This window comes from Coloeus monedula (genome assembly GCF_965178545.1).
Source record: "Coloeus monedula genome assembly, chromosome: 1".
Lineage (NCBI taxonomy): Eukaryota > Metazoa > Chordata > Aves > Passeriformes > Corvidae > Coloeus > Coloeus monedula.
The window spans coordinates 160,978,898-160,993,653 of record NC_138781.1 but is presented as its reverse complement, the minus strand read 5'-3'; the positions used below and the strand labels follow the sequence as shown (position 1 = coordinate 160,993,653).

Sequence of the window (14,756 nt, the reverse complement as noted above, 5' to 3'; positions counted from 1 at the left end):
GTTAGACATCAACAATACAGGCTAAAGTAATTAGTGAGTCCCTTGAGGAATCCTAAATGAACATTTAAAACTAAACTGAATGCAATTTCTTAAAAATCATGGGCTGAGAGGAATAAGCCTCTTTGTAAGAGTCAGAATTCACTATTATATAAAGGAAACCTTCCACACAAAATGAATGGTCAGCGATGGAAGCATACATCAGCAATCCAAATCCCTGCATGACCAAAGATGACAATTCACTAGTAAAACTGAAGTCATATCTCAAATAAACATTACAGTCATACAACTCCATTACACTAAATCCACATTCATAATATTCTCATAAAAAAAGAAGTCACAACAGAGTATCTAGTGAGTGCATTCAGCTTATCACGTATTGTTGCAGTGGGGATACTGCAACATGCATATATCAAACCAGGAGTCCCGTGGAAAGGAAATATATATGGACAGACAGATTCTTGATAGCTGTTTCACAGATGTTTATTTCTCCAGCCGCATGGCCGGGGCTGTGCCCTGGAACTGTTCCAGTCACCGGACCAAGGGTCCTTCTGCCCGCGCAGGGAACACAAACCAACCAGTGGGAACGAGGTTGAGCAGGGGCAGGGGAACCCCGTGTCTGTGCCCTCAGGGCCCCTCTGCCAGGGCTACACGGTGGGGGAGGAGACCCCAACAAAGTATGATTTCAACCATCTAACTTGGACAAGGATCAGGCTTCAGAAATCTTCTTTCTCTACCTGCTGTAAAACACAAAAAGAGGCAAAGCTCTAGAGAACACAACATAAGTATTAACTCTCACTGAAAAGCGTCATATTAAATAAGCTTTAGCCTCATGGGAAAAGTTGAAATTGGGTGGGGGTAGGGAGGAGGAATCAAAACTGGGGGGAAAAAACCCAAACAAGTATCATTTAATCTCAGAATGGTTTACGCTGGAAGGGACCTTAAGACTTGTCCAGTCCCATCAACCTGTCATGGGCAGAGACACCTTCCACTATCCCAGGTTGCTCCAAGCCCACTCCAACCTGGCCTGGAAAACTTCCAGGGATAGGGCACCCACAGCTTCTCTGGGCAACCTGTGCCAGGGCCTGCCCACCCTCACAGGGAAGGATTTCTCCCCAACATCCCATCTAACGCTGCCCTCTGGCAGTGGGAAACCATCCCCTTGTTCCGTCACTCCAGGCCCGTGTCCAAGCCCCTGTCCTGCACTCCCGGAGCCCTGGAAGGGGCTCGCCCCGTGCCCGCTCCTCCTCCTCTTCCCGCTCCTCCTCCTCCTCTTCCCGCTCCTCCTCCTCCTCTTCCCGCTCCTCCTCCTCCTCTTCCCGCTCCTCCTCCTCCTCCCGCTCCTCCTCCTCTTCCCGCTCCTCCTCCTCCTCTTCCCGCTCCTCCTCCTCCTCCTCTTCCCGCTCCTCCTCCTCCTCTTCCCGCTCCTCCTCCTCCTCCCGCTCCTCCTCCTCCTCCCGCTCCTCCTCCTCTTCCCGCTCCTCCTCCTCCTCTTCGCGCTCCTCCTCCTCCTCCTCCCGCTCCTCCTCCTCCTCCCCCCCGCAGCGCTCCGGCACCGCCCGCCCGAGGTCACGGCGCCGCCTGGCGGCCCCGCTGCGGTGCTGCGCATGCGCGGTGCGTGGGGCCGTTTCCATGGCAGCGGGAGCCAACAGGGAGGTGCCGCCATGAGCCCGCCCGAGGTGGAGCCGCTCGTGTGCCGCAAATACGAGATCAAGAGGCGCCTGGGCAAGGGGGTGAGTGCCTGGCGGGGGGGCTGGCTTGTAGGAGCTGGGGTGATCGCGGGAGCTGGGAGGGCCCATGAGAGCTCGGGGGGCCCGTGTGGAGTTCAGGGCACTGTGAGAGCTTCAGGCGGCCCAGGGGAGCTGAGGGCGTGTTTGGGAGTTCAGGCGCCCGTGGGAACTCTGTCGCTCAGGGCCCCGTGGGAGCTCCAGGTGACCCAGGGGAACTCCGGGGGACTGTAAGAGCTCAAGAATAAATAGTAAAATGGATCTGAGTCTCCAAGTACATTCTCTTTGCGCCTGCCAAATCCTTCTACATTTACTGTAACCCCATCAGATCATGGTGCATCGTCATATTTTCTCCATAAAATGTATTTTTATACATGAGCCAATGGTAATTTCTGTCTCCTCAGACAGTCTCTAAACCCTCCCCAGTTATCTGCTTTTCTATTCTGGCAGCTCTTTGCCATCACTTAGTTGCGTTGATAAAAGCATTTAAGTATTTCCCTCATTATCTTCACAGAGTCACGGAATCACTGTGGTGGAAAAGCCCTCTGAGCCTGTTGAGTCCAACCACTCCCCCAGCAATGCCAAGGCCACCACTAATCCATGTCTCCATGTGCCACATCCACAAGGCTGTTAAATCCCCCCAGGGATGGGGACTCCACCCCTGCCCTGAGACAGTCTGTGCCAGGGCTGCACAGCCTTTTGCAGGAGGGTTTTTTCCAATATCCAGCCTAAACCTCTCCTGGCACAACTTGAGTCTGTTTCCCAGTTGCCAGCAGAGTAGTACTGTAGCACTTACCTGAGGTACTTGTACAACTGTTTGTACTGCCTCATGCATGGCAAAGGTCCTGATCCCATGCTCCAGGACTACAGATGTTACTGGGAAGTCTGCCTTGGTGTCTTTACATGACTATTTAATCACTAGAATCACACATTGCAGCTTTTTTGCTTTGTGCAAGTATTTAAACATTAAATGGGCATTTCTGCGTGGGATACGATCCCGTTGTCCAAAGGTAAAGCAGCTCCTAGACTGTGGAAAGTCAAGATTCAAATCTATGCCTAAAATAAAAAAACTGGATCTGTACCACAAGTGAGACTGAGCAGTCATCATTTGCAAGTATCACAGTCATCCAGAATAGGGAAAACTCAGGGAGAAGTTCCTGTTCCCTTAACAGACAGCACAGCTTTTAATTGGGAAATAAAAAAAAAAGGTTTAGTGTTGGATCTGACAGTGCTGTGTTAGTGGTTGGACCCAATGGTCTTGGAGGGCTTTTCCAACCTCAGCAATTCTGTGGTGTAGGGATGCTGTCACTACAGACTTTAGTAAAAAGTCTCTCTCCATCCTTCTTACCAACCCCCCTTCAGTATTGAAAGACCACAGTGAGTTCTTCTTTGAGCCTTCTCTTCTCCAGACTGAACACCCCCAGCTCTCTCAGCCTAGCTCCAGAGCAGAGGGCCTCCAGCCCTCGGAGCATCTCCATGGCCCTTCTCTGCACCTGCTCAAACTGGTCTGCATCTTTCTTGTACTGAGTGCGCCAGGTGGGAATCTCACCAAAGTCAAATACAGGGGAAGAATTATCTCTCTTGACCTGCCACCCACACCATGGCTGCCAAAAACTAGGTGCCATTGGCATCTTGCCACCTGGGCACACCTGGGCTCATATTCAGCCACTGTCACCAGCACCACCAGGTCCTTTTCCAGCTTTCCAGCCACTCTGTCCCAAGCCTGACGTGTTTCATGGAGTTGTTGTGACCCAAGAGCAAGACCTGTCACTTGGCCTTGTTGACCCTTGCACCACTGGCCTCGGTGCAAGGGCCATCGATGCTGCCTTTCCAGACCCCTCTGCAGAGGTTCCTGCCCTCCTGCAGATCCATGCTCCCGCCCAGCCTGGTGTCCTCTGTGAGCTGGCTGAGGTGCCCTCAAGCCCCTTGTCCAGAGCATTGATACAGACATCAAACAGGACTGGCCCCAGTACTGAGCCTAGGGAATCTCACTGGTGTCCGGCCCCAGCTGGATGTATCCCCACTGCCCACCATTCCCTGGGCCCAGCCATGAGCCATCGAACAGTGCACCTGTCCAGGCCAGGAGCAGCCAGGTTCTCCAGGAAAATGTTGTGGGAAATGGTGTCAGAGCTTTACTCGAGTCCAGGCAGACACATCCACAGCCTTTCCCTCAGCCACTGAGAGGGTCACACTGTCACAGAGGGAGATCAGGTTGGTCAGGCAGGACCTGCCTGTCACAACCCTGAACTGGCTGGGCCTGATCCCCGGCTTGTCCTTCTTTTGATGCATCCCAGGACATGGTTGGCTGTCTGGGTTGCTAGTGCATGTGAGCTCATTTCCAGTTTTTCATCCAGCAGCACCCCCAAGTCCTTCTCCTCAGGGCTGCTCTGCAATAGATAGAGTCATGGAACCACAGGATAGTTTGGGTTGAAAGAGACCTTAAAACCTGCTGAATCCCACCTCCTGCCATGGGTAGGGACACCTTACACTGGACCCGGTTGCTCTAAGCCCCCATCCAGCCTGGCCTTGGACACTTCCAGGGATGGGGCAGCCACACCTTCTTGGGGCAACCTGTGCCAGGTCTCCCCATCCTCACAGGGAAGGATTTCTTCCCAAGATCCCATCTAAACCCTGCCCTCTGGCAGTGGGAAGTCCTTCCAAATCGTGTTGTCACTCCGAGCCCTGGTCCAAAGTCCCTCTCAAGCTCTCTTGGAGCCCCTTTATGCACTGGAAGGAGCTCTAAAGTCTCCCTGCAGTCTTCTCTACTCCAGGCTGAACAGCCCCAACTGTCTCAGTCTGTCTCCTGAGTAGAGTGGCTCCTTGCTCTAATCGCTCTCTTCCATGTAGCTTCCATCATCTCTGATTCCAGTCCCTCGTTGAATACATTCTGGTTCCACTTCAGGCCTGAGCTGTGTGCAGGTGTCAGCACACTGCTCACCTGCCTGTGTTTCTCCCCAGGCCTATGGCATTGTCTGGAAAGCAATTGACCGCAAGACAGGAGAAACAGTTGCTGTTAAAAAGATTTTTGATGCTTTCAGAAACAGAACAGATGCTCAGGTGAGAAATTATTGTCCTGATGTGTTCTGAGATGTGGTGGGATTCCATAGGTATTTTTAGGATTTTTGTCTCTGAAAGATGATAATTATGCATGTAACAATACAGTCTGCAGCTATATTGGGATAAAAACAAGCAATAAATACCAAGCTTTGTGTATCATGGCATGTACAAAGAGGAGTGGATTTAACCCTGTCACTGAAGTGCATCTCTGTTCTGCCATTCTCTTGAAGTGATAATAAACTGTTTATTCTTTATTTCTAGAGAACATTTCGAGAGATTATGTTCCTGCAGGTAATGTTCCCCCTCTTCTCTGATTGTTTATTATGTCTGATCTCTAAGTATTTTGTTCCCGTTGTTTTCCAAAATGCAGGGGTCATTGATTAGTGTTGATAACTCTAATTTCTTTTCTGCACCATCTTGGCAAAGGGCCTTGCAGCGTGAACCCACCTGAATGAAACACTCTCCATTTGGGCTTGTTTTTACTCTTTCCTGCCCTTTCCCCACTTTTAGCAATGTGTCTGGTGCATCATCAACACATTGACTTGTACCTTCTGTCACTTCTTGCTTCTTTGTGGATAGAAACTGTTTCTGTTATGTTTTAACTGCCATGATTGGAGGAGGGGCTGGGGTGGGAGAGGGATTTACATGCCAAAATTGTTTTCCTCCATCATGCGGTAAGCAATTTAATCACTTAAAATAATCGAACCAAAACTAAAAAGGGAAGTTCTGCAAGGAATAACTTAAGACTACTCTTGTTTTGATATAATTGACCTTATCAGTGTCATTCCAATTATCTGTCCACTCCTCCTCAGCCTTACCATGTAGAAACATCAATATTTTGGAATAACGTTGTTATAACTTGTGATTTTCTAAGGACACAAGTGAGGTAGGGCTCATAGAAGAGGTATTTCCTAAGACTGCCAAGTTTAAGTAGGAAAGAGATTATGTTTTTTTACTTTTTAGTCATGCTTGAAGCCTGAAATAGAAGCTGCAAACTTTAAAGCTAAAAATATAAACAGTTCCTTAGAAATGAAATACCTGTTAGATCATCTCTGAAAGTGCAGAACTCCTGGAGTGGATGGATTTAGGAGGAGCAGGGGAAAAAAAGGATATTTCTTCTGAAGGAAAGAAGGAGTCACTTGGCAGTGGAGGGCAGGGAGAGCAAAGTTAATGTGCCGTTCAGCCCGTACTTCCATGACTTTTGGTGCTCAATAGACTTTAAGAATTTTAGTTTCCCCTCCTATTTTAAAACTCTTTCTTGTGGTTCAAGACTGAGGGCTCAGAAAGGAAAAGATGCAAAAAATGCTCTGTTATTCATAACTGGGTGTTTGTCTTAATTTGTTTGTCCACGCATAATAATTGCTTTGTTCTGTCTTGATATTTACCACAAGACCATTTGATGGACTAGGTTATTGTTTTATATTATGTATCTCAATTACTCTAATTGAGAAGTTGCTGTAGAATCTGAGGTGTGAATGATTCTCTGATGCTCTGGCCGTTGCTTGCAGGTTTTGTGTTTGCTGTTCAGTGTAGTTGTAGATCTCCAGGTGCATTTTAGGCCAATTTTAGAATGTCATTTTGGTAAGTATGTTAGTAGCATTATTATTCATTAAACAAAGATTAATAGAACTGGCCCTGACAAGGTTTTTTTCAAGGTAACATGTTTTTTTCAGTACAGATTGAAATTTTTTCATGACTTTCTGTTATCGGTTCCAGGGCAAGGCAGTGTGAGACAGTGGAATTTTCCTTCTTAAATAGTACTCAAGTAACACTGTCAAGATTTAGCTGCATCTCTAGAACAATATCCCCTTTTGGGTAAAAACCTTCTTTAGATCATTTGGATGGGTATTTTGACTGTTCTCCTCACAATGAAAACAAAGCGTGTGATGGCCTGGCTGAGTATCACTGCTTTGTGAGTGTGTTTTCACAGGTTGCTGCAGGTGAGCATGTTGTTTTGTGAACTTTCCTAGGTGTTATGCATTATAAAATGTTGGTCTATTATGAAGTGTTTACTGTGTCCCTGGCTGCACAGAAGTGGGAAATAAAAGCTGTTAAAGCTGGGGATGAACTTAATGATCCCATCAGGATTGTCAGTCTGCAAAAACGTGAGGATGGACTCCACCTGCAGTGTGATAGCTGTGTTCAGGTATCTCTGGGCGCTGTCTGATCTCCATGCAGTCAGTTCCTCAACGCAGCCTGTGAGTGTCTGAGCCAGCCCTCAGATCGACATGTTCTGGTGGTGTTTGGGTTTTTAACTATAATGTTGATGGCAACTATGATCTATTTGCATGCTACAAAAATCCTGTGGTTCAGTAGGAAATGTGTGTGCATAAAGGGGGCTGGATTTCATTATAAATGGTATAGAGGGAGTTTTAGAATAAATGTCTCATTCAACAGAGATTATTTTTTTGATTAACTGACTGGTTTCCTACTATGGAACAAACTTGAATCCTTTTTTTAAGTTTATTTCAGAAGAAGCCTAATGGAGGAAACAGCATGTTAATGTTTGTTCTAGACAGTAATACAAATGGAAATAGGTTATTGTCCTTTTTTATGATTCACAAGCAAAACACATGAATTTGACAGCTGGGTCTCTTCCCTGTGCAGAAATTTGGAGAACATCCAAATATCATCAAGCTGCTCGATGTTATCCAAGCAGAGAATGACAAGGACATCTACCTCATCTTCGAGTCCATGGGTGAGACTCAAGTATTGCAGCAGCCATTCAAACCCAGCCTCTCTTAGGAGTTATCCTTGTTATCACTTTGATAGTGGTGTGATATACATGATATATATGAATGTTTGTGATACTACTGATATTTACCGATGTAAATCTATTACTGGTATAATGTATTACAGAGACAGATTTACATGCTGTGATTAAGAAGGGGAATTTGCTGAAAGACATCCACAAGTGTTACATTGTCTACCAGCTCCTGAGGGCAACTAAATTCATCCACTCAGGGAATGTTATTCACAGGGATCAGAAGGTACGTTTTGGTCATGGTCTGTATCCTTCACTCCAGTTTTGCGTTGAACAATAAATAAAATCACAGACTGATTTGGGATGGAAAGGACCTTCAAAGCCCATCCGTTCCCACCTCCTGCCATGGACAGGGACACCTTCCACTATCCCAGGTTGCTCCAAGCCCAGTCCAACCTGGCCTGGAAAACTTCCAGGGATGGGGCACCCACAGCTTCTCTGGGCAGCCGGTGCCAGGGCCTTACCACCCTCAGAGGGAAGAATTCCTTTGCAATATCCCATCTATCCCTGCCCTGTGTCAGTGGGAAGCTAGTCCTGCTTGTGTTGTCCTTCCAGACCCGTGTTCAAAGTTACTCTCAAGCTCTCTTGGCACCCTTTTAGGCACTGCAAGGAGCTCTAAGGTCTCCTTTGAGCCTTTTCTCCAGGGTGAATACCCCCAGCTGTCCCAGCCTGACTCCATAGGAAAAGTATGAAGAAATATACGAGACTAGTAAAACAACCTTGATAATAATCTTCTGCTATTCAGAGAGTAAAAGGCTAATTAATTCTCCTGTGTTCAATCCAGCCTTCCAATATCCTGCTGGATGCACAGTGCTGTGTGAAGCTCTGTGACTTTGGCCTGGCCCGTTCCCTGTGCCAGCTGAGTGAGGACCAGCCCACCCCTGCACTGACCGAGTATGTGGCCACACGCTGGTACCGAGCCCCCGAGATCTTACTGGCCTCTCGCAAGTGAGTGAAGGGATGGGAGCCTGGGACTTCACCACTTGCAAATTTTTTTTGTCTAAAAGTCTTCAGTTTTTTAATTTTCAGTGTCATGTCACCAGTCTGTTTGCTCAATACACAGTTAAACTTCTGTGACATAAAAACCTCTCATGAACATGTACATGGCCTTCTTGTGCCCTTAGACTGTGAGTGTATGTACATGAGCAGCTCATCTGTTTGTCACCCTTTCTCCCACCAGACTTACTTCTTCTCCCTTAAACCCATAATTTTATAAAATTTGCTTGAGAACTTAAGTCCTCTTTTCCAAATTGAAGCAGTGTTTTTTGATAGACCTTCATGAAATATTCCCTAATCAGATTTTGAACCAGGTACCTGTCAGTCAGGCTTATGGAAAACCAGAAAAGTAAATAAATAGATGCTGGGGTAGTATCCCGAATTTTAAATGTGGATTTTTTGCAAACTGTCCTATACCCATTGTTTGGCATTTACTTTGCTTAAAAATGTAGTTCTTAAGTAATTGTAACACTTTGTGCATACATTATGACCGAAGTCAATTGTTTCCAAAGAACAAGTATCTTCATTCTTGGTCATATGAAAAGGCTATAAAACCTTGTTCTGGCATTACCTTTAATATATTACTTTGTTCTGGCATTTTCCTGTAATGTATTTCCTTTTATGGCTTCTTAGACTAGACTTTGAGTAGGATAAATCTCCTTTCTGTTTCATGCATGCCAGTCTCATGATACCCAAATGTTACTCAACTGATAGTTCAAACCTGTGAGCATTTACATCTGAGAAGTCACCAAGCATGCTCTCTAGCAATAAATCAATGTAGGTGATGTGAATACCAGGTACAGGAAAATATTTGCTTGATTTAATCCTACCTCTGTTCTCTTCCTGTTTGTAGTTACACTAAGGGGGTAGACATGTGGAGCATTGGCTGTATTCTTGGCGAGATGCTGCTTGGAAAGCCTCTTTTTCCTGGGACATCAACAATGAATCAAATAGAGCAGATCCTGAGGGTCATCCCTGCTCCGTCCCCAGAAGGTAGGACTCTGCTGCAGGGAAAGGTGTCTAGAGAAAGGGTTAAGAGTGGAAGAAAGCAGCCTGGCTGGGTCAGGGAAGAAGGTATCGCTTATTCATTCTGGCACCTTTCCAAAGAAATGAAAGTTTTCATCTTGAATGTCAGTGTTAGAGGAAAATAAGAAATTCAGATATCCTGGTGCTTCTGCATCTGTTGCTATGAGAGTGCAAGTTTATGAAGTGTATGATTTATAAATAGGAATTCAAAAATCAGCTTAGAAAATTTGTAGGTAAATATTCCATCCCCCTTCCATAAATCTCTGACTGAGTTTTATGAGGATAATTTCCTAGGTTAATATCAAATATTTGCTTTCCTTCATAAACTGTGTAGCTCTGCTAATCCTCATCTTGGCAGTAACAGTATCTTTTTATTATTGCAGATATTTTGGCTCTGCAGTCAGAGTACAAGGCCTCAGTTATTAACCACATGAGTTCCCGGTAAGCTTGAGGTGTTTGTGTGTCTTGGATCATCTAATGTAGGACCATGGAATCATGGAACCACAGAATAGTTTGGGTGGGAAGGGACCTTAAAGATCATCTCATTCTACCCCCCGACATGGACAGGGACACCTTTCACTAGACCAGGTTGCTCCAAGCCCCATCCAACCTGGCCTTCCAGGGATGGGGCAGCCACAGCTTCTCCAGGAAATCATTGCAATCCCTCACTACCCTCACAGGGAAGGATTTCTTCCCAATATCCCATCTAACCCTGCCCTCTGGCAGTGGGAAGCCCTTCCCACTTGTCCTGTGACTCCAGGCCCTTGTCCAAAGTCTCTCTCCAGCTGTCTGGGAGCCTCTTATGGCACTGGAAGGGGCTCTTAAGTTGTCTCCTTAAATAGAAATTATTTAAAATATGAGTAAGATTTGGTGCTTAAAACTGATTTTTTCGAGATACTTTCTTCTTCATTATGTTCACAATTATATTTAGGATTTCAAAATGCAAAACCAGATTTTCTCTGTAAATTACAGAGAAGTATGTTTCTATGATCTCAGGTCTAGATTTGTGGGATCATGGGGCTGGAAAGTGATGAACTTTAAGGTCCCTTCCCAGCCAAACCATTCTAGGATTCAGTGATTATGACACACACTTTGTGAGTGAACTCGTGTCTGTTGTCACCTTGACCCCACAACTGTCATTCCTGCCTTCACTTGGGAATTAGACACTGAGAGCTCGTATCATTGTTTTCTGACTTCTAGGCAGCGAGTAGCATTTGAGGAGATTTTCCCATCCTCTACTCCATTGCCTGCCTTGGATCTGCTGAAGAAACTTCTGGTATTTAACCCTGACAAACGGCTCACAGCAGAGGAGGCTCTGCGGCATCCTTATGTGAACAGGTGAGAGTGACACCGGTATGGAGCTTCCCCAATGTCTTCTGAGACATTACAAACCTGCTCTTGGCAAAAATTTTCTTTAAATGCGTTACAGAAAAAATGGCAAAGCTAATTCTTTTTCTCCAACTCTATTTACATGAGATTGTTTAACTATCCTGTTTAAATTTTAATAATCTGTTTCCAGTCAGTGAATTACATGATGTGTTCTCATTTCCTCAGATTCCACTGTCCTTCTAGGGAGCCCTCTTTGGATTTTGATGTGATCCTTCCTTTGGGTGATGATGTCCAGCTGTCTGTGGCAGAATATCGAAATAAATTATATGAGGTACTTTCATCCTATTTTCCCAAATCCTAATCCTCCAGGTAACCTGCCATTCTTGCACACACTTAACGAATTCTGTCATTGTCTTGTCTTTGTGTTCTCCTGGGCTTTTGGTACCTGCTGGCCCAGTTACACCTTGGTGTTTGATCGGCCAGTTCCATACTGTCGTAATCTTTGAGAGACCTTTACATGTTAAATTCCCACATGGCAAAGAAAAATCTCTGAAGCATGATGCCTGAGAAAGACAGAATGGTTTGGGTTGGAAGGGACTTTAAAGATCATCTATTATACTTGTTACTTACCCTGTAAAATAAACTGCAGATATTTTTAAGTATTCCTCTTTGTTTTGATGTTTTATTTTTCGACTGTATTGCTGCATTAAGTTTAACCTGCTTTTCTGTTCTGCAGATGATCCTTGAAAAGAAGTCAAAGAGCCTTCCAAAGGAGCAAGGGCGGAGAGAAAACATTCAGCTGAGCCAGTCTGAATCCAGCACACTTCTCTCAGGTTTCAGCTCAGTGGCTGTACCTACCAGGAAAGGCCAGCAAGAACCAACACCCCCTCTTCTAAACCCTTCACATGTGCACACTGGAGCCACAGCTGGGGTCCAGCCAATAGGATCCAGCCAGAGCAAGGATTTGGCCAGAACTGTGTGTCAGAGGTCACAGACTAGTGTGATGATGTACAACCCCATCACACACACCACTGTGCAGAGTAGGTACCACCCTCCTACACCGGGAGGTATAATGCCCCTTGGGGTATTGTTGTGGGGAAGAGAGAACAAGTGGTGTAAAAGAAATAAGGGAATTTGCAAACTCATGCAAGTTTGAATTTGGTAAAATGAGGGGGTGAAAGTGTGGGAGGGAAATGACATGAGAACAAAACATTGTTGAATGAGTGTTGAGTATGGGACTGTTCCTGCCTCAGTCAATGTGTTCTGTGTTCTTCCAATTTTCCTACTTTCTCTCATGTTTTTCCTTCTGCAGGAAATGCAAATCCTGGCGCTGGGATCAGGAACTGTTCTGCACCACCTCAACAGTCCAGAATCCCCAACAATGGGAAACTAGGGAGACAAATCACACAGCCAAACACTCGGCTCTCTCCTACCAGTGTGCAGAGCCTTTACAATGTGAGTAGCTTAACTTCTAACCCTTACTTGTGGTAACCTGGGTCACAACAATTCCCTGTAGTGCTCCAGGCCGAGTGGCTGGAACGCTGGAAAAGGTCACCTGCTGGTGCTGATGATAGCAGCTGAACATGAGCCTAGGTGTGCCCAGGTGGGCAAGAGGCCAATGGCACCTGGCTTGTACCAGCCACGGTATGGTCAGATGCCCAGGGCAGTACCTGTCCCCTATGCTGGTCCCTCAGCTGGACACTGCTGAGGGACCTCCAATCCTGGGGACAAGTTTGGGCTCCTCACAAGAAAGGAGGGGCCACATTGTGGGGCTGGAGTGTGTCCAGAGAAGGGAACAGAGCTGGGGGAGGGTCTGGAGCAGCAGCAGTAGCTGTAGAGGAAAGGAGGCTCAGGTGGGACCTTCTCACTCTCTGCAACTCCCTGACAGGAGGGTGCAGCCAGGTGGGGTTCGGGCTCTGCAAGTGACAGGATAAGAGGAAATGGCCTCAAGTGGTTCCAGGGGAGGTTTAGGTTGGATATTGGAAAAAACCCACCTGCAAAGGGCTGTCCAGCCCTGGCACGGACTGTCTCAGGGCAGGGGTGGAGTCCCCATCCCTGGGGAGATCTAACAGCTGTGTGGATATGGCACATGTGGAGACATGGATTAGTGGTGGCCTTGGCAGTGCTGGGGGAGCAGTTGGATCCAGCGGCCTCAGAGGGCTTTCCCAGCCTCAGTGATTCTGTGATTTCATGTTTCTGCATTTCTAATGAATTGCTGTTGCTGAGCTGTGAAGGTGTCAGTCCTGTCCTCTCTGCTCCTCCCTCTTCCCTTCTTGGCCATGCTTCCTTGCAAAAGTCCTTACTCTCACTGCGTTCTTTAATGACCTCTTGCTCCTGCCTTTTTTTCTTCCTGAGCTGGCTGTCTGCTGCCTAGTGACTGCTGGCACCTGCAGAAGTGATGGGAGGAAGCTTATGACAGAAGAAGAGTACGGAAGGAGGAACCACAGATTCATAGAATCACAGAATCACAGACTGCTTGGGTTGGAAGGGACCTAAAAACTCATCTCATTCCACCCCTGTGCCATGGTCAGGGAGACTTTCCACTAGCCCAGGTTGTCAGATACTTTCAAGCATGTCCAGTAGCACACTTGCAACCCACCTTTCAGCCCGCCCCTCTGATTTGGAATCCCTTCCAAAATGTTTTGAGAGTGAGAGAAGCCATTTATTCCCCAAGATGGGATTGTGGAGCTTGCTGCACATGCAGGTGTACACATGACCAATGCATTTGGAAGAATCTTTAGGGAATTGTGACCAACTTTCTGTGACAGGAAGAGGAGAAGAGGGAGAAGATCAGCCACAAATGCCCTGAGTTTGTTTTTTGAGAGGATAATGCTGACCAAAGCCCAATCTGTGTCCTGTTTGCATTCCAGAAAGCTGATTCCAGGTTATTAACTTTCCTTGGCTTTTCTTCCTCACACAGAATCCCAGAAACTCTCAGTGTAACAGCAAAGACGTTCGTCCCCTTGTAAAGCCCAGTAAAAAGATGTTTCAGATCACTGCAAACGTGGGAGCTGCAGGTGATCCAAGGGCATCAATGGGCAGCTACTCCCAGGCCTACGGAACCATCAGTAAATCTGCACTGCAGAGTCTTCCAATAGCAAAGGCCTCTGAAAACCCTGAGCAGTGAATGTGGAGATGTTCCAGACAGGTGAAGTACAGCTCATCCCTCAGCCCCTCACTAAACAAGGGCAGCAGGGGAGAGCAAAATATGAGGAAATGCTTTATTCACTGCATAGGACAATGTCCTCCTTTCCTCTGGACAAGCTAATAGGAAAGGGAGTCCAGCCCCTCTGCCTTCCAGTCTCAGCAGACGAGGACACCGCATGTTTGCTCTCAGACTGTGAGAACAGTGAATGCTGTCAGTTCATACTCCTTCTTTGAATTATTGCAAAAAATCACAGAAAACTGCAATATTCTGATACTTGAGTGATTTTTAGACATATTCAGGGTCCAGGGGAACCTCCTGAAGTTCAACGAGGCCAAGTGCAAAGCCAAGAAAATGCTCTGAGGGCTTGAGCCCCTCTGCTCTGGAGATAGGCTGGGAGAATTGGAGGTGTCCAGCCTGGAGGAAAGAAGGCTCTGAGAAGACCTTCTAGTGCCTGAAGGGGCTCTAGGAGAGCTGGAGAGGCACTTTGGAGCCTGGAGTGAGAGGACAAGGGGGAAAGGCTTCCCACTCACAGAGGGCAGGGTTAGATGGAATTTGGGAAGAAATCCTTCCCTGTGAGGGTGGGGAGGCCCTGGCACAGGTTGCCCAGAGAAGCTGTGGCTGCCCCATCCCTGGAAATGTTCAAGGCCAGGCTGGACAGGGCATGGAGCCACCAGGTCTAGTGGAAGGTGTCCCGGCCCCCGGCCCACAGCAC

General features: G+C 46.8%; 1 protein-coding gene across 1 annotated transcript; it reads left to right on the top strand.

Moving 5' to 3' along the window:
* Window positions 1-1,661: 1,661 nt before the first annotated feature.
* MAPK15 (mitogen-activated protein kinase 15) lies at window positions 1,662-14,034 on the top strand (the record flags this gene model as incomplete). Its single annotated transcript, XM_082281986.1, has 13 exons — window positions 1,662-1,730; window positions 4,683-4,781; window positions 5,043-5,072; window positions 7,389-7,479; window positions 7,641-7,771; window positions 8,330-8,493; window positions 9,395-9,534; window positions 9,951-10,008; window positions 10,768-10,905; window positions 11,122-11,227; window positions 11,633-11,936; window positions 12,209-12,351; window positions 13,817-14,034. 13 exons carry the CDS (start codon window positions 1,662-1,664, stop codon window positions 14,021-14,023), a joined length of 1,680 nt encoding a protein of 559 aa, XP_082138112.1. The 3' UTR covers window positions 14,024-14,034.
* Window positions 14,035-14,756: the final 722 nt, after the last annotated feature.